At 44.0% G+C, this 17,105-nt stretch overlaps 2 protein-coding genes and 1 long non-coding RNA gene across 6 annotated transcripts; 2 read left to right on the top strand and 1 right to left on the bottom strand.

The window, feature by feature from the left end:
- Positions 1-876: 876 nt before the first annotated feature.
- Positions 877-7,219, top strand: ndor1 (NADPH dependent diflavin oxidoreductase 1). 2 transcript variants are annotated; one of them, XM_026174569.2, is made up of 15 exons: positions 877-1,008; positions 2,036-2,172; positions 2,361-2,438; positions 3,022-3,119; positions 3,214-3,312; positions 3,390-3,491; positions 3,571-3,774; positions 3,951-4,078; positions 4,291-4,502; positions 4,633-4,740; positions 4,826-4,940; positions 5,262-5,408; positions 5,499-5,617; positions 5,749-5,843; positions 6,029-7,219. In XM_026174569.2, the coding sequence occupies exons 2-15, from the start codon at positions 2,038-2,040 to the stop codon at positions 6,171-6,173; spliced, it is 1,785 nt and encodes a 594-aa protein (XP_026030354.2). In that variant the 5' UTR covers positions 877-1,008; positions 2,036-2,037; the 3' UTR covers positions 6,174-7,219. The 2 variants fall into 2 exon arrangements, with proteins under 2 accessions (XP_026030354.2, XP_026030353.2); XM_026174568.2 differs by having other exon boundaries at positions 2,033-2,172.
- A 339-nt stretch (positions 7,220-7,558) lies between these two features.
- LOC145430110 (uncharacterized) lies at positions 7,559-8,221 on the top strand. The gene is made up of 2 exons (XR_013910521.1): positions 7,559-7,678; positions 7,927-8,221. It is a non-coding gene; the product is annotated as an uncharacterized LOC145430110 (long non-coding RNA).
- ntmt1 (N-terminal Xaa-Pro-Lys N-methyltransferase 1) lies at positions 8,189-11,671 on the bottom strand. Of its 3 annotated transcripts, none has more exons than XM_026174571.2 (4): positions 11,518-11,671; positions 9,850-10,009; positions 9,193-9,445; positions 8,189-8,826 (listed from the first exon to the last, which is right to left on the bottom strand). In XM_026174571.2, the coding sequence occupies exons 2-4, from the start codon at positions 10,006-10,008 to the stop codon at positions 8,570-8,572; spliced, it is 669 nt and encodes a 222-aa protein (XP_026030356.1). In that variant the 5' UTR covers position 10,009; positions 11,518-11,671; the 3' UTR covers positions 8,189-8,569. The 3 variants fall into 3 exon arrangements, with proteins under 3 accessions (XP_026030356.1, XP_080160638.1, XP_026030357.1); XM_080304512.1 differs by having other exon boundaries at positions 11,469-11,611; XM_026174572.2 differs by having other exon boundaries at positions 11,355-11,570.
- Between the last annotated feature and the right edge of the window lie 5,434 nt (positions 11,672-17,105).

Here is a 17,105-nt window from a genome sequence, read left to right as displayed (position 1 = left end):
TGGAGCAGTGTGATCAGAGATGTTACCTGGATCTAAGCCCAGCCTTGAAATATTCTGGATTTTCACTCAGTGACAGCACCTTTTCTAAACTTATTCACTATACTATACATTGAAATGATTATAATATGTTGGACATAGTGTGCTAGGCTCTTCCACAGAGTGACACTGAAATTAAAAATCTAAAGTTCTCACAGTTTGTTCAGTGTGAATCTTGTTTCCTGTAACTCGGCACAAAATCTGCTTCTCGGACTATGAAAGAGTATTTTGTATTTCTTCAGTGGTTTAGTGACCATCAGATCAATCACAAAAGTGCTCTTATTCCATAGATGACAGTCCCTGTGACAGCATATGAAGTGCTTTAACCAGTCCATTTATCATAATACCAGAGACTGTATCAAATGATTAATAATCTATAAAGAAATTTTTAAAAAAGAAAAAGAAAGTCTCTGACTTTTTCCAGAACATTCATCTGTTGTGGTTCAAGGTGAAGGAGTGAGGAGGTTTGCAGGAAATTTACTTGACCACGAGGTGGAGACAAACACAGAGCAGTCACTGTTTGATATTTGACATAAGACAACATTAAGCACTGTAGGCTAATATAATTTTTAAATGAGACATAATGAAGCTACATAGTGGATGAATCAGGAAATTAAATTAAAAAAATATGTTTTTTTAAGATGTTTTAGGCTCAAATTTAAGACAAATCAATAAAAATAAGTCACTTTGTAGCTGTTATTAATTAATACTTAAACGAAAATTATGTCTTCATCAAGTATAATGTTAACAAAAATGAAAGAATAAAGAATAAACAGCAGAAGTTGCTTGTGAAAGAATTTTTTACGTAAACTTTGTTATTTCTGATTTTCCTCCGGGGCTCTGAACGCAGCATCGGCCTGTGAGCTAATCACAGCGTGCCTGCCGTAAAGTGTGGCGTTGAGGGTCATCATGACCAGTTAATTTTGTTCATTTGTATAAGTTTCTAGGTAATTGTCGACGAAGACAGCGACGGTGAGTGGATTTGTTTGCTTGTGGTCATAAATGTGAATTATAGACGAAAAAAAATAAATAAGTAAAATAGCGGATCAGATTTTTATCAGTCGGTTAGCTAGTATTCTAGCACGTTAGCATGCAGCTCAGTTATGTAGTCCTGAGTGAAGGTGAACATCTGCTAATTTAACTGTTTAACTGTTATATATTATTCATTTCATTATATCTACTGTAAAAAGTAACCGAGATACCTGCTGGTCACGGAAAATGGTTTGTTGTGGCCCAAATAAAGAAATGCGGAACATATATTTCTGAGTGAAAAATGAAAGTATTGCTAATCAATGTGTTCAGAGCCAACGTTTCCTGTTTGACGAGTCAGCATGTATTTATCACACAGACATGTGTACATGTGCGAAGACAGTCTCATGCTTATAAGGATGAAAGTCAGATGATTAGAATTAAAGTCACGTTATGGTTTGTATTGTTTAATTGATTGTTTTTACTGAAAACTAACAGCAGAGCTCTGCTTTACGTTTATTGGTTTCGAGTCTTCTGTTTATGGGCACTGTTTTCGTCTAGTATCTATTATAGAATAGATAAAACTTTATTCTGCGCCAGAGTCGAGCATCATCTTTGTTTCACCAAAACATTCATTCAGAACTTCATCTGTTTACATGTACACAGCAGGCAGCTGAACAAATGCAGCTTCCTGTCCAATAAACTCTGGGTTATTAACCATGACAGTGAAACTCTATCACTGTCACATCTGGGAACTTCGCCACTGCCTGGGTCACCCAAGGAAAACTGAACCTGAGTCCCCATCTGGGGCCAGTTAAGAGGAAAATAAGTGGCTGTGTCACATGAGCCAGGAGCGAGTTTACCAGGGTCTTAGCCTGAATGAGCCACACGTGTCCTAACTCCTGCTGTGGGACTGCATGCTGAGTGGCTCAGAGAGAATCAAACTCTTTGCTCCATGTTTAATTTAGTCCCTGAGGCTTTTTTGTATCCAAAACATGATGAGTTTCTGTTCTTGTGTTTCTGTCAGCAGTCATGTCAAATCCTGCCCTGCTCGTTCTGTACGGGAGTCAGACCGGGACAGCTCAGGACACGGCACAGAGGCTTGCCCGGCAGGCACAGAGACGGCAGCTGCGGGTCCGAGTGATGCCGCTGGACGACTACAATGTGGTGCGTAAGACCTTATTCAAAAATAAGGGGGGGGTGTTAAAGTTTTCAGAGCTGTGACTCGATAAATGTGGAATAACTGTGGAGTCACAGTCGGTGTTTCACATGTTTATACCCAACTTTAGTCCCAGAGCTGCTCCTGAGTACTCCTCCTCAACCTCACAGCGTGCCTTTTTCCTCCCATCAAACAGGCCAACCTGATCACCGAGTCTCTGGTCGTCTTTGTTTGCTCCACTACTGGTCAGGGAGATCCTCCCGACAACATGAAGGTAAGAAAAATGAAAACTGGAAGAGTGAAAGGTGACCTTCCAAAAAGGAAATATTATTTTTAAGCACAATTACCTTTTTACTTCAAGTCTTTCCAGTTTGAAATTAACCAAGAGTTTTCCTTTTCAAAGTTTAGAGTGTTTCCCCTCTTCGTCCTGCTAAATGTAAGGATCTTTGAGGTCTGTCCATAAGGTTTTTGAGTCAGTCAGTCATGGTCAAAGCTTCAGAGTGAATTAGATTCGAATCCTCAGATTAAAATCAGATCAGATTCACGCGAAACACATGAAACACATTCTCGGCTGAGAGAGACATTAAAGCTTTTTTAAAACTGTTGTACACTATCAGTAGCGTCAGTAGCGTCGGACATAACAGGTGGATTTCTCCTGGACTTATCAATATGAAGGTAAAGTGTTGTATGGCTTCATTAAATGTAGTGAAGTTATATTAAAGAAAGAAGCTAATTCTGAGGGTCAGTGAGAACCTCTGTGGTTTTTCTGAAGAATGATAAAAGATTTCATGCACAGCCAATTATATTTTGAAAACCTTTACCTGTGTCTGAGACGTCCATGTGTTCTTTGTTTTAAGAATTTCTGGCGGTTCCTCTTTAAGAAGTCTTTACCTGCCGGCTCTCTGAGTCAGCTCGACTGCGCCATCCTGGGCCTGGGAGACTCCTCGTATCCAAAGTCAGTCCAGGATTTATGCTCGCTGTTCTCACCATTAGCCTACAGTGACTCGTCTGGTTTTTGTTAAAGCCTGTGCACGTTGTGTGCACCGCAGGTTCAACTTTGTGGCCAAGAAGCTTCATAAGCGCCTCCTGCAGCTTGGTGCCTGCGTGCTGCTGCCCGTGGGGCTGGCTGATGACCAGCATGACCTCGGGTAAGAGACAAGTGTAAACATGAACATGGCGGAGGGTTTGTTGCGCGTGTGCTGAGCTGACAGTGTGTTTGACGCAGAGCGGACGCTGTGATCGACCCCTGGTTTGCTTCGTTTTGGGGGAAAGTGTCGACTCTTTACCCGACTCTGTCCGGCATGATGCCGCTGAGGGAAGACGAGCCGTGAGTATCTGCTCCACGTGTCCCTCTCTCAGAAAGCGTACGTTTAATTTATAGGTTTGTTCTGTCTTTTTTGCGACAGACTTCCTCCAACCTACACGTTCCACTTCCTGGACGACATGCAAGAGAAGGAGGAGGTCCAGCTGAGGATTCCCATGGATCAAACTGTCCCCTCCCAGTCTCACCCATTTCCTGCCAGAATGGTGTTCAACAGGAGGGTGACGGAGCCGTCGCACTTCCAGGACGTCAGGCACATTGAGTTAGACGTCACTGGGTCCAACATTGAGTACGTAACCTTGATCCCCTGAAGATTACTTTTCAAACCTGCATGGTTTTTTTGTCCTGAAACGCCTTGTTTGGAGCAGAATCTGCTCTGAATATGACCCTGAGTTTCAGTATTTAAGTAAAAGCAGTAAGCCTCGTTGGTCTGCCGCCATCTCCAGCTGTGTTGCTGTCCTCCAGGTTTGCTGCCGGTGACGTGGTGATGATGCGCCCATGTAACGCCCCTGAGGATGTGCAGCAGTTCTGCCAGCTGCTGAAATTGGACCCAGAGACCCGGTTCACTCTCAGCCCCACAGACAACACTGCAGGTCAGTCCCTGTTTCTTAAATATCCCTTCCTATCAATGCACTTCCTTTCCTTTGAATAAATCTGACCTCTGAATGTTTTAATGACTCTTAGTCAGATCTATAATCTGTATATAAAAGATCGAGGTAGCTACAGTGACCTCACTGTTTTCATTTAAAAGCAGCTTGGAAATAATTTTAAGACAATCACTGATCAGTCTGAGTCTATCTTTCAGTCCCAGCCAGGCTTCCTCAGCCCTGCACGGTGCGCCACCTGGTGGAGAGTTACCTGGATATCGCCGCTGTGCCTCGCCGCTCCTTCTTCGAGCTGCTGTCCACCTTCGCCACCAACGAGCTGGAGCAGGAGAAGCTGGCCGAGTTCAGCTCAGCGGCGGGCCAGGATGAGCTGCATAACTACTGCAACCGACCCCGACGCACCATGCTGGAGGTAACGGTCGAAGAGGTGGAGCTTAGAAGCAATTTTGCAATTATTAAACCCAAACAGGATTCAGACCTGTGTAATAAATAAATCTGTTTTCATCTGCGTTTTACCTCCGATCTGCTCCTTGTTGCTGCAGGTCCTGGCAGATTTCCCTCACACCACAGCAGAACTCAAAGTGGACTATCTCCTGGACCTTTTCCCTGAGATCCAGCCTCGCTCCTTCTCCATCGCCTCCTCTCTGCGGGTAGATCATCCTTCTTTATTAGATTTAAAAAGTATTTATATTTTAGCGTTATAGCCGTCACTGTAAAGATGTGGTCTGCCTGCAGGCCCACCCAAACAGGATTCAGGTCCTGGTTGCTGTTGTTTGCTACAAAACCAAACTGTATAAACCTCGAAAAGGCCTCTGCTCCTCCTGGTTAGCCTCTCTGGATCCTGCACAAGGTACTCCACCTTATCTGTAGCATATGCTCACCGTAACTGTTAGCAGCCACCTACATACACTGATGATTAGATTAGGGCTGATTAATCAAATTCCAGCAGTGAACTGGCATCAAATGACGACTCTTTTTAAAATTCATTTTGGATACAAAGCTCTAATTTTGAACAAACCTCATGCAATGTAACCCTGAAACTACTTGTGGTATAGGATAGTCTTCATTAAATAAAGTTCAGCTGAAATCCTGAAGAACTTTAAATAATTAGATCGGATTAATAAGTCAGTCTAATTAAAGAATTTAAATGTTTTCCTAATCTGTGTCCCAGGCGATGTGTATGTGCCTTTGTGGGTGAAGAAGGGAAGTCTGAAGTTCCCCTCAGACAAGGAGACCCCGGTGATCATGGTGGGACCTGGAACAGGAGTGGCCCCCTTCAGATCGGTGTTACAGGAGAGGACCGCTGAGGGGAGAACTGGTGAGATATCTGATTACATTTCCCAGTCGCTCCACAGTCTCTCAGAGCTCACGTGACGACACGCCTCTTCATCCTCTTCCTGCACGGCAGCTAACGTCCTCTTCTTCGGCTGCCGCTCCAAGTCCAAAGACTTCTACTTCAGGACAGAGTGGGAGGAGATGATGGAGGCTGGATTCCTCACCCTCTTCACGGCCTTCTCTCGAGACCAGGTCAGAAACACGCTCCTGTTAACCCTGTAAATAATCACCAATATGAACAACAGCAAATGGGAGATGATCAAACTTCCAGTGTCCAGGAGTTCGGTAGGTTTTGACCTTCAAGCATTATTGTGTTTGTTCAGGAGGCAAAGGTGTATGTGCAGCACCGTGTGAGGGACAATGGTGAGCTCCTGTGGGACCTGATCGCCAATAAAAACGCCTGTTTTTACATCGCTGGGTGAGTCTGAGGCCTCGAAGCTGCCGCTGATAACCTCCCCCACTGAAACTCAGGTTGTAGAGTTTAAAATACAATTCTGGGACAAAACAAAAACCCTGGTCTTTTATTGTCTAAGGATCACATCTGGAAGCTAGTTTTGATTCTTCTTTAACTAAACTTCAGGTCTTCTTTGTGTTTCCGTGCAGCAACGCTAAACAGATGCCAGCCAGTGTGTGCGACGCCCTCAAAGAGGCGTTCCAGCAGGCGGGAGGTGTGTCCGCTGAAGAAGCCGAGCAGATGCTGGCGACCATGGAGAAGACGGGTCGGTTTCAGAGCGAGACCTGGTCGTGATCGCTCGGCCCCAACAACCTTTTGACTACACTGGGATCCGTCCAGCTGTCAGAATCAACTTATTCCAACAAATGAAAGAATAACCAAAAGTCTCTGTTTGACGCTCTCTTCATAGAACGAGATCATTTCACCCCACAGAAAGTTCACACTTTGGCTCTGTTTGTGGGTTTGGATGCTTTTAGGGTTGGGCTTTAGCTTCATCTGCATATTTTCTACACACTACTTTAAAAACCTGAACAGGCTGCTTTGCTTTGAGCTAAGTCGACTGTTATTGTGACGCAGCCGCAGAGATGTGCTGCAGTAGATCATTGGACCAGTTTCCTTAATTCTTTCTACTGCGTTGGCCTGCTGTGGAAACCCAAACCAAATCTGGTGCTTCCTACACTTTCATTCATGAGAAGTCTCTGGAGGTCATGATGAAAAACCTCACTGATCCCCCAACATATGAATCATTTTAAAGTCAAGCAGTAGAAGATCTAAACCCTGATCCGTGAACGACGTACCCAATAGTTTTTAGCTTTTTCTGTGGAAGAGTACTGTAGTCACCACACAGTCTCTGGTGTACAGCATCACTGAATATTACCCAATAACAGGGACAGAGAGGATTGCATCTCACAACTGGAATCAAGTTACAGAAACAGTTTAAGGAACAAGTCGCTCTTCTCCTCCTTCCTGCCTCCATTTCTGATCGTCTGTGACATCAGGAGAATCTCAGCAGGTGGTGATCACAATATTTCATCACATCAGTTTGCCTGATTGCATCTAACCTGTATGAAATCATTTGGCGTGAACTTTTAGTCAGATAAACCCTTTGAGAACTGTATGCACTGCAGATAAAGGGCATGTTCATTCCTCCTGAACAGGAGTTATAATGGTAATCTGTGAAGTATTTATTGCCTTTCTTGAGCTTTATTAAGTGTGTTGACCAGAAAGTAAAACCAAGTAAACAGTGTTGCCTTAAAGTACGTCAGTGAGGTCCTAAACTCTTAAATGAAGCTATAAGCATTCAGTAAAATACGTCACAATAAACTATCTGGATCTGAAAACTCCTCCAGAGTGTTTTTGTTTCTGGTTTCTTCCTGAAAATTAATAATTCATACAAGATACATCCACCATCAGGCTGCATCTGAAATTAGCCGACTATGAACACTCCAGTGACTAAGCTACTGATCATTACAGGAATGAGCCAATCAAATCATGCAAACGCCACAGCACTGCTGCTGACCTCAATGTTATGAAAACAGCAGACGTTGATCATTGTGAGTAATCAGCCAAAGCAACGAGCGGCTAGCTCAACCTAAATTTTAAAGCTCCGGGGTTATTCGCTGTTACTATGCCGACATGCCAAGCAAAGACAAGTCTACGCTGTAGCCCCCACAGCTGGCTGACGGTGGGTTTGACATCTGTAACAAGAAACAATGGAACTGAACAGGCCAATCACAGTCATCATCAGCCGTGAAAACACGACAAGCAGTTGCTTATAAGGAGGCGCACGGCAGATTAAGGTGAAGGCTTTCATTAGGGTTTGTGACTGGATCTAATGTATAAATCCCACATTAAGAGAATTCTTGTTCATGTAGTGCTTGAACACCTGATGTGGGCATTGCATCGGTTCATTTTGATGTGAAACTGCACAGCCAATTGTAACACAGCTCCACAGGTTTCTAAAAGTAAATAAAGATGCTTGGTTGTGTGCTGTGAACAGAGCAAAGAAACACGACACTGACTCCATTTCCTTATTTTTATCTTCCAGCTTCCCTGAGGTAAATGACTCTCAGCACTGACTCCGCCCCTTCATACAATCCCACTACACTACAACTCCCAGCATCCAATGCGGTGTCACCGTCCACCAGATGCATGTGGTGCTCTTTTCTCCCGTGCATCATTAGGCAGGCTTTCAGGAATTGTAGTACAAACCTGGTAACCCGGATACAACCACTCAGTTAGCTAACTGTTCACACGTATAAAAACACCTTAAGGAGAACGTCCAGCCTCACAGATCAAAAATCGACTGCTGCAATAAATACATCATTTTTATTGATCGTTAATCTGCAGTTTGGTGTATTTTTCCTATAAAATGTCCAGAAGTAACAAAAATCTCTGTCACATTTTCCTTAAAGTGAGCTTTTTAAAAATACTAGGTGATATAAAAGCAGCAAATCCTCACAGAGAAACCGTCCGTTAGATAACTGTTCAGGAGACAGCGACACAGCTGCATCTGGCGGACGTCCTGAGAAAGTCCAGCACAGGAAGTGGCGTTTGTGGATGATGCAGAAACATTTTGATCATTACCCCACGCTGCAGTGACCCCAGAATAGACAAAGCCCACAGTTAGAGAGCGACCCATGATAGAAAACAGACTATTAAAAAGCCCCACCCCCTTCGCCGCTTGTCCTCTATCTGATGGCCAGCGTGTGGACCTGGTAGAGCTCCTTCGGGAAATTCTTTTGTTGCTCCTGATGGACGATGCGGAGGCCGGCTTTGCTAACCAGGCTGCACACTATGTTCAGATCGCGGCACACGCTGCTGTCCTCCTCATCAGGGATCACGCCCTCATATGACACGTTGTCCTTGATGACAATGAGACCGTTGGGCCGCAGCGCCTTCTGACAGCGGCGCAGGAAGTCTATTAGGTGGTCGTCTGTCAGGTGACCTAAGGGTGGAAAGAACAAAAAAATGAATTAGAATGAGGAAAGTTTAGGTCCCACTCCGGGTCAGGGATGAGTTCCTGCCCCAAGTGGAGGAGTTTAAGTATCTCGGGGTCTTGTTCGCGAGTGACGGGAGAAGGGAGCCGGAGATCGACAGACGGATCGGTGCAGCGGCTGCAGCGATGCGCACGCTGTGTTCCCCTGGACAAGCTGGTGGAGGTGGCTGGGGAGAGGGAGGTCTGGACTTCTCTGCTTGGGCGGCTGCCCCCGCGACCCGGCCCCGGATAAGCGGAAGAAAATGGATGGATGGATGGAAGTTTAGGTCATCTAATCGCGCACCATTTTTCATTTGCTTTCCGACTCAGACTCACCAATGACCCACTGGATCCAGATGACATCATAGCGCCCGCTCTCTGGCACAAAGTCCTGCAGGCCGCAGCAGAAATAGTTGCCCACCCTCTTGCTGTCGTCTCCCAGGTACGTCTTGGCTTTGTCCAGGAACTCCTGTGTCACGTCCACCAGGTCAACAGTCTTGAACAGCGGCAGCAGCAGGCGCTTTGTGATCCTACCGATGCCTGCGCCGCAGTCCAGAGCGCAGCCTGAGCCAGTCTTCCCCTCGCCATCCTGCAGAGGAAAGAGAAAAAAAGATGACTAGGGTTTACACAAAGACCCAAGTAAAGCACAATTCAACTGCATCACAAACAAGGAAACAGCAGCACTCGCTCCCTTTGAAGGTCATACAGCTGTTATCACCCATTTTTATCCACAGATTACAAAATAATAAGCTTTTCCTACATATAATCCAAAGCATAATGATAATAATTCACTGGAGAACCCTACAAGGGTCAGATCAGCATGTCGGATTAGTGGCTGCTTGGCACGTGAAAGGTCTTGTTCTCCGGTTTTTCATTTCATTATTAATTTTATATTTTAACAACCAATGTCTGAAAACAATGTTTGAAAACCATGAATTCCCTGTACACAGAGTGCTAACTCAAACATGCTACAATCTTTTTAGAGGTTCTTACGCCAAGGAATTTCTGCAGGAAGGCCTTGGACCCGTTAATGTCGATGCTGGAGATGCTGCCATAGCCTCCCAGCATGCCGTCCACCGTGGGTGGGATATCCTTCCAGTAGTCCTGAGCGTTGGAGTAGAAACTCACCTCGTCCTCGACTATGTCCCCCATCCTGAAAGGAAAATGCACAAAAATGTGAAAATCAATCAATGGCTGAATCATGAAAAAAAAAAAAAGCTTCAGTCAACATCAAAAGAGATTCAATGATTTTTGAAGGAGGTTAAATTTGCAATATCACTGACCACTCTTATTTTGAAAGTTCAGTTGATGCTAACCAGCTGCTTCTTCCATATAGAGTATATCTGCTTGTTTACACTGAAAGACTGAATTATTAGCGGCGTGGTGCTCCATGGACAGGACTTCTGGACCACATCTGTGCTGTTGGTGTCTTTTTAGTGTTTATAATTCCATCATCTGACCAATGATGTGGCCGCTGTGCGGTTAATTGTATAACAGGCCATCCAAGAAGTCTGAGCTCCAGTTTTGGTGGGTGAAATAGTTGGATTTTTGTTTGGAGGTGTCTGCACTTTAGTGGCTCTAAAAAGATCCAGAAAGATTTCTGCTGTGGCGTCCATGAGGTCACGCAACTGTTTCGAGCTTCAGCTCATGGTCAGACTGACTCACATTCCTGTGGGAAAAATTTAAATACCTGCCTAAAGGAGCCTGAGAGTTGTGCTGCTTTTATTGTTATGATGACAGCAAAATGCTTTTTATTGTCTCCATTCTGGACAGAAGACCGAGCCACACTAAAAATAAATAAAGACACCTGCGCAGAAATAAACAGGCTAGGTCCTGTTTCTGAGCAACAAACCTCACTCTCTGGCACCGGACAGTGGGACATGAGGTCTATCACCTGTTCATCATGAAAGGGGAACGCGCGCGCGCGTGCGTACACACACACACACACACACACACACACACACACACACACACACACACACACACACACACACACACACACCAAATGTGGCATCATGTGGCTGCAGTTCAGCTGTCAGCGCCTGTCTTGTGAGCAGGACAGAGTGGATGGTTTAAATGTGCAGAGTTTTGTGTGTTTCACACACGAACAGCCTGACTACAGAAAGAAGCAGCTACATGAAACCATAAAACTGCTATTTATTATTATTATCATTATTAATAATACTTCACACTGGGGCTGTGGACGTAATCACTGCCAGGCTTTAGGACAGTTTTCTGTTATATTTTTCCTTCTTGTATCTGATTTACAGTTACAGAACGAAATACTCGCTTTTTACAGCCAATATTTTCCCCAAATCTGAGTAACTGTGTTATAAGTGGAAGTAAATGACTGTTTATGATTTCTGATTTAACCGAGCAGTTAATAAAGTTTACAAAGTCCTCTTAAAGTGACAGCTGCACCTATATCTGCCTCCCACACCTGCTCACTACAACAAATAACTGCCTGTTTCTGTCGTTTTTAATCAGAAACTTCCCACCTGTCGCTCTCTGTCACTTTTTACGTACTCTCCCTCTCCTTCGTCTGACGCTCTGCACGTGCTAACTTGCACCTAGCCGCCGTCGTTACGCTGTTTCCGCTGTTAAATACCCGCCTCTGCCGGATATCAGCCCGATAGATTCACTCTCCGTGATCACACCGACCTGGTCTGGAGTCAACGCCTGGTCCCACTCCCTCCTCGGCCCCTGTTGAACCCACTCCCGGTGTCTGCTGTGCTTCACTTTTCTATTTGGGACCTGTGACGGTACGTTACTTCCTCTTTTGGTTTCCTGGGAGAAGAAGCGGCCACAGCGCCCCCTGCTGCCCTTCGTAGACCCACTTCTTTCACCTGTGCTTTTGGATCAGGTCATTTCAGACCCAGGATGAAACATAAAAAACACAGCTCAGGATCATCTCTGCTTCCTGTCAGGGTTACTTATTATGACTTTCTATAAGAACTGTGGCAGGACAAGGAGAAAAAAAGCCGAGTATAAAACAAAAAGGTCCACACCCATCTGCCTCACCTTAAAAATCCCTGTTCACTTTTCAGTGGTTCCAGTCATCTCTGCATGTTAAAAATTAAATAATAAAGCTACTACTACTACTCATTATTATTATTATTATTATTATTATTATTATTATTATTATTATTATCTTGCATTTGCCTGAAGTCTGTATTCCAGATGTTCTTCACATCAACTATACTTTCCACTTCCTCCTTGGAATCCAAAGGTGTTCCCAGGCCAGACGAGATATGGAATTTATCCAGGGGGTTCTGGGTCTGCTTTAGGTGGCGTCCTAACCAGATATCTGAACAACCTCATCTTTTTTCAACACGCATGAGCAGCAGCTCTACTCCGCTGTAGTAGTAGTAGCAATAGATGTAGTAGTAGTAGTAGTAATAATAGTAGTATTACTGTATTAAGGTTGAAGAAATTTTTCTGAGATGGGGTGAGGCATTAATAAGGTGGTCATTAAAGCCTCCTCCACACTGAACAAAACCAGCTGAGGTGGTTCAGGCTTCTTCCTGGACACCTCCTAGATGAGTGGTCTGCAAACACCTTATTTTCTCTCTGGAACAGCTGGAAGAGGTGGGGATGGATGGATGGATAAATCCTCATTTTTCTTTTTTCGTTGTTTCATTTTTGTAACATAAAAACAGCACCACTGTCCTTCTAATTCTAAAGCTTAGGTGGAATTTTAACAGCAAAGGAATAAATCTCACAGTAAGCCGATGGAGTTAGAGTAAGAGTCCTATCATATAAAGTGAGATCTCTTTTTACAGACTGACCCGTGTACAAAAGGCATATATACACTTTCAAAGCATACAAACACAACACATCACATAATAGATGTGACAAATGAAACTGCAGAAATATAAATATAACCTTCCTTTAAATCAAAGACTGTAGTTCACATTTGTTGTTTGGGCAGCAGGTTACTTAAATCCCATTTCCCGAGTTCAGTTTGTATACGAAGTACAGCTCATGCTAGAAAGTGAACAGACAGTTTCAGCAATATAGTGTTTAAATTTCTTCAGAGCAGAGCTTGCTGGGCAATCTTTGCAGCAGAGCCAACGATCATTACAACAGTCCTTCACTACATGCACAGGACCATGCTTAACTATTTCACTTCTTCATACAAGATGTGTGAGAAAAGAAATCAGAAACAATAATCCACCCCAGCTGCTTACATTACAAAGAGGTGCAGTTTCATGGTGGAGCTGCAGTGTTTTCATTGAACCACAGGAGGGCAGTACAGTATAGAGCTAAATGGGAAAAAAGGAAAAGGTGGGGAGAACTTCACTGTGATGATTTGGAAAGTTCAGTCTGCAGAGCCAGTCTCCATCTGCATCCAGTCCTCAGCGCTTACACTGCGCAGATACAACCAGCCACATTCCTGCACATGTGCACTCATTAAAAATATAACTGATTATTTCTGTTTTATACCTCCAGAGAAAGGCTTCCTCTCTGAAATATTTAAAACCGTCGTGAAAATAATCCCGTGTTTCAGTCACATCCACTCCGCTGCTGCTTTCAAGCGACACACAGTCAGTTCCTGCGGTCACCAGTGAGAGGAGCTCCAGTGCAAAAGAAAACGAGAGAGAGAGAGAGAGAGAGAGAGAGAGAGAGAGAGAGAGAGAGGGAGAGAGAGAGAGAGGGAGAGAGAGAGAGAGCGAGAGTGAGAGTTCATTTTTGTCATCGTTTGAGGATTCAGTGCTGAAGAGCTGTTCATTCCTGCACTGAACACACAGCAAACCTCAGTAAACCTGCAGGGACAGCACATATCAAACAATCATGAGAAAACTGGGATGCTCTGTGAGGATATGACACATGTTTGTATGTACAACATACTGTTTGCTCAGGAAACACGTACTCTGCACACAAACAGCAGTTACTGATACTCTTACATGAAAAAGACAAAGAGAGGATTCATCACTGCTTTTTCTGAAAAGCAGTCCATTCCACTCTGAAGTTTACGTTTTTCCTTCTCTGCGTCGTTCACAGCTGACAATTTCCACTCATTGTTTTCCCTTTAGGAGCTTTAAAGTGGCCAAAAATCACCCTATTTCTCACTGCCTGATGGGTCCATCATATCCATATCAAGACTGAACCAAGAGGAATTGAACAAAGTCTGGATGCATGTCATAAATTTGAAAGAGACCCAGCAGTCAGACTCGGCTGAGCTGCCAGTTATGAGTTAAATTGCTTCTTTTTTCAGTGTGAAGCCATGTGCTCATGTTCTAAATCACCATCACTGATGTTACCCACCGGTTTTGGACTCGTTTTGAAGCCTCAGCATCAATGTTTTGGTCAACACCATGTTGGTTTTCTTGGAGTCAGAAGTGACCAAATGAGGATGAGAGGAGTGATGAAGCTGCGTGCACAGACTGTATTAGTGCACCACACAGACAGAGATACCTGCCAAACAGTGCTAAGTAAGTAAGTAACGGGCTAATAAAAGTATATTTAGACCACTTGAAATCAATCATTCCACTTCATGTGAAATCATCTACAAGTGATGTAGCATGGTTACCAATTTATTTATTTATTTAAGACTGGCTGCTCCAGTAAATTCAGCACCTTGAGCAACAATAAATAGGAGACTGTGCCAGAAAAAAGAAATATTTGATGATGAGTGCTCGGGCAAAGACCAGGCCTTTGAGAAAGAGGAACAGAGAAATGGTAAATATCCTATATTTATATAGCGCTTTACTAGTCCCTACAGACCCCAAAGCACTTTACACATTCAGTTATCCACCCATTCACACACACATTCACACACAGGTGATGGCAGCTACATTGTAGCCACAGTCACCCTGGGGCGCACTGACAGAGGCGAGGCTGCCGGACACTGGTGCCACCGGGCCCTCTGACCACCACCAGTAGGCAACGGGTGAAGTATCTTGCCCAAGGACACAACAACCGAGACTGTCCAAGCCGGGGCTCGAACCAGCAACCTTCCGATTACAAGGCGAACTCCCAACTCTTGAGCCACGATCGCCCACAGAGAAGGTCAAACTAAGCCTGTAAATGTTCAGATTACTGAGGTCACCTGTAGTTTGCGTGGAGGGCGCCAACTTGTCACTTGCCGTTTACTCTTTTCAAGGGACTAAAAAAGGAGTAAAAGCTGCTCCTTACCACTGCAACCAACACGTTTCAAAAGGTGCCACTTTTATTTTGAAAGCAAACCGTCTTTGCTTCTGGTTTTCATTGTACTTTTTGATGTTTTACACAGTTTCACTGGCGACCATGGCATCCTGCTAGCGGTTATGGAATACACTGTTTTCCAAAGCGACCCTACTAGTCACCGCTGGTTATGAGAGGGTCACTGAGCCATGACTGACGCCTTAAACAGGTCAGCTAAAAAAAACAAACAAACAAACAAAAAAAACATTTTTTTATTAGGCTACGCACATGTTTATTTCTGCTGTAAAGTTGGACATTATGCCATGGAAGTCTTAGGGGATTGACTCATGTTTGGAGCGGGCCTCAAATGGACATTAAAAGAACTGACCTCATTTTTCAGCCCTGGAGGTCAAAACCGGGCCACTAAACCACTGAGGGGGGATTTGATTGGAAGAAAACCCTAAAACATCGTGTAACTGAAAGAATTCTCCAATGAAGAAAGGTCAATAATTACAACAAGCCTAATCCAGGATGGTTTGGTATCATGTAAAACGCCTACGACACTGAACTTATAAATAACCTTGGCATGAGTATGATAATGTGGGCTATATATCTATCTTTCATCGTCAAGTCAGGGAAATGTCATGTTGGATGTTGGAATGTGAAATGTTAAAGACCCACCAGAGATAAGTGCAGCTGATCTGCAAAGACATCTTCAGGGCAGCAGGGCCGCCGCTGAAGAGACCGAGGCCATGGCCTCTGTATTGTTTTGGTGAATTTGAGGGTTTTAATGACCCGAGGACGAGCAGGGTTTTGAAGATGTTATGTTATCGTTGAGAATGAATTCAAAGTCGGTTGTATGTGTTGCTGCTTATTACATTATGACTCAAGGGCTGCAGTTATAGTGGGCTGAATGAATATGAAAACGTGAGCTTACATTGGGTCTGATTTCATTCAAATAAATAAAACACTACAAGTTACGTTTACTTGAACCAGCGTATTTATCTGAAGTGGGGTGGATGTTTATAGGGACAAAGTGATGGATTAGCTTCCAAGTTAAAAATGACTTCAGGTGCACAATGGCCAAAAAAGCAAAAACAAATGTGAAGAAAGCAAGAGCCTAACAGCTGAGAGGCAACATCGGGGCTGTGGCTGCTGCAGAGTTGCACTGGTGCATTTTCTTATAAATATTTCAGGAAGGAAAACTCGCCTCTTCAAACTCCTCCATCCTGCACTCACTGCTGTGGTTTGGACTGCAGTGAAAGAGAAAAGAAATGACCAAAGCTTGGTGGTTCCATTGCATTGTTGAGGCTGTTCAACCCTGTAAATTACTCTGGATGATAAACTGTAAAATGAGCTTTTGAAACACTCATCAGAGCAAGATTTTCCTCAAATATGAAAGGCTGAGGTGAGGTAAATTCATTCAGCTGCCAACTGTCTTAAGAACATATTCATAAGAATACCTATAAAACACTTAATGATGGCTCCCTGAGAGGTTGATAAGAGGTTACTGGCACTTTAAATAAACCTTTGACTCAAACACAATAAGGCTAGGAAACTGTCAAGATGAGCATATTTCTTAGTCAGTAAACTTCCACCAGGTATCTGCTGACCCACGTCGGGTTAGGGTAAGGGTAGGCGGTTTGGTTATGTTTTAACAGCTGATTGAATAACAAATGGCACCTGTTACATCTTGGCCAGTTCTTCTGTCATAGGTGTTTCCATGTAGGTACACAAATTGGAAGAAAACACAATAAAAAGAGGAGGATTTTAATCCATACTGTACTCATAAAACTAAACTTACATCACTGATAACATCCATCCATCTATCCATAACTTATCCAGGGCAGCTAAGAGATGCAATCTGGTGTCTACCCAGTAGCCTCCTCCCAGTTGGAAATGCCCAGTACAACTCACTGAGGAGGTGCCCAGGAGGCCTCTTAATCAGATGCCCGAATCATGTCAGCTGGCTCCTTTGATGTGGAGCAGCAGCAGCTCTACCCTGAGTCCCTCCTGAATGACTGAACTTCTCACCCTATCTCAAAGGGAGAGACAAGCCACCCTTTGGAGAAAGCTCCTTGTATCCATGCACTCATTGCTTTGGTCGCCACACAGAGCTTGTG

This window comes from Astatotilapia calliptera, chromosome 7 (assembly GCF_964374335.1).
Source record: "Astatotilapia calliptera chromosome 7, fAstCal68.1, whole genome shotgun sequence".
Lineage (NCBI taxonomy): Eukaryota > Metazoa > Chordata > Actinopteri > Cichliformes > Cichlidae > Astatotilapia > Astatotilapia calliptera.
Note: the sequence above shows the minus strand (reverse complement) of the source record. Positions and strands in the feature narration are given on the sequence as shown.

Bases quoted from the DNA above. Each gene is read 5' to 3' on its own strand.
- ntmt1 (XM_026174571.2), bottom strand. From the start codon at position 10,008: ATGGGGGACATAGTCGAGGACGAGGTGAGTTTCTACTCCAACGCTCAG. The intron at 9,446-9,849 runs GTAAGAACCTCT...TTTCCTCTGCAG, and splicing joins TCCTGCAGAAATTCCTTGGC to GATGGCGAGGGGAAGACTGG. The intron at 8,827-9,192 runs GTGAGTCTGAGT...TTCCACCCTTAG, and splicing joins CTGGATCCAGTGGGTCATTG to GTCACCTGACAGACGACCAC.
- ndor1 (XM_026174569.2), top strand. From the start codon at position 2,038: ATGTCAAATCCTGCCCTGCTCGTTCTGTACGGGAGTCAGACCGGGACA. The intron at 5,409-5,498 runs GTGAGATATCTG...CCTGCACGGCAG, and splicing joins GACCGCTGAGGGGAGAACTG to CTAACGTCCTCTTCTTCGGC. The intron at 5,844-6,028 runs GTGAGTCTGAGG...GTTTCCGTGCAG, and splicing joins GCCTGTTTTTACATCGCTGG to CAACGCTAAACAGATGCCAG.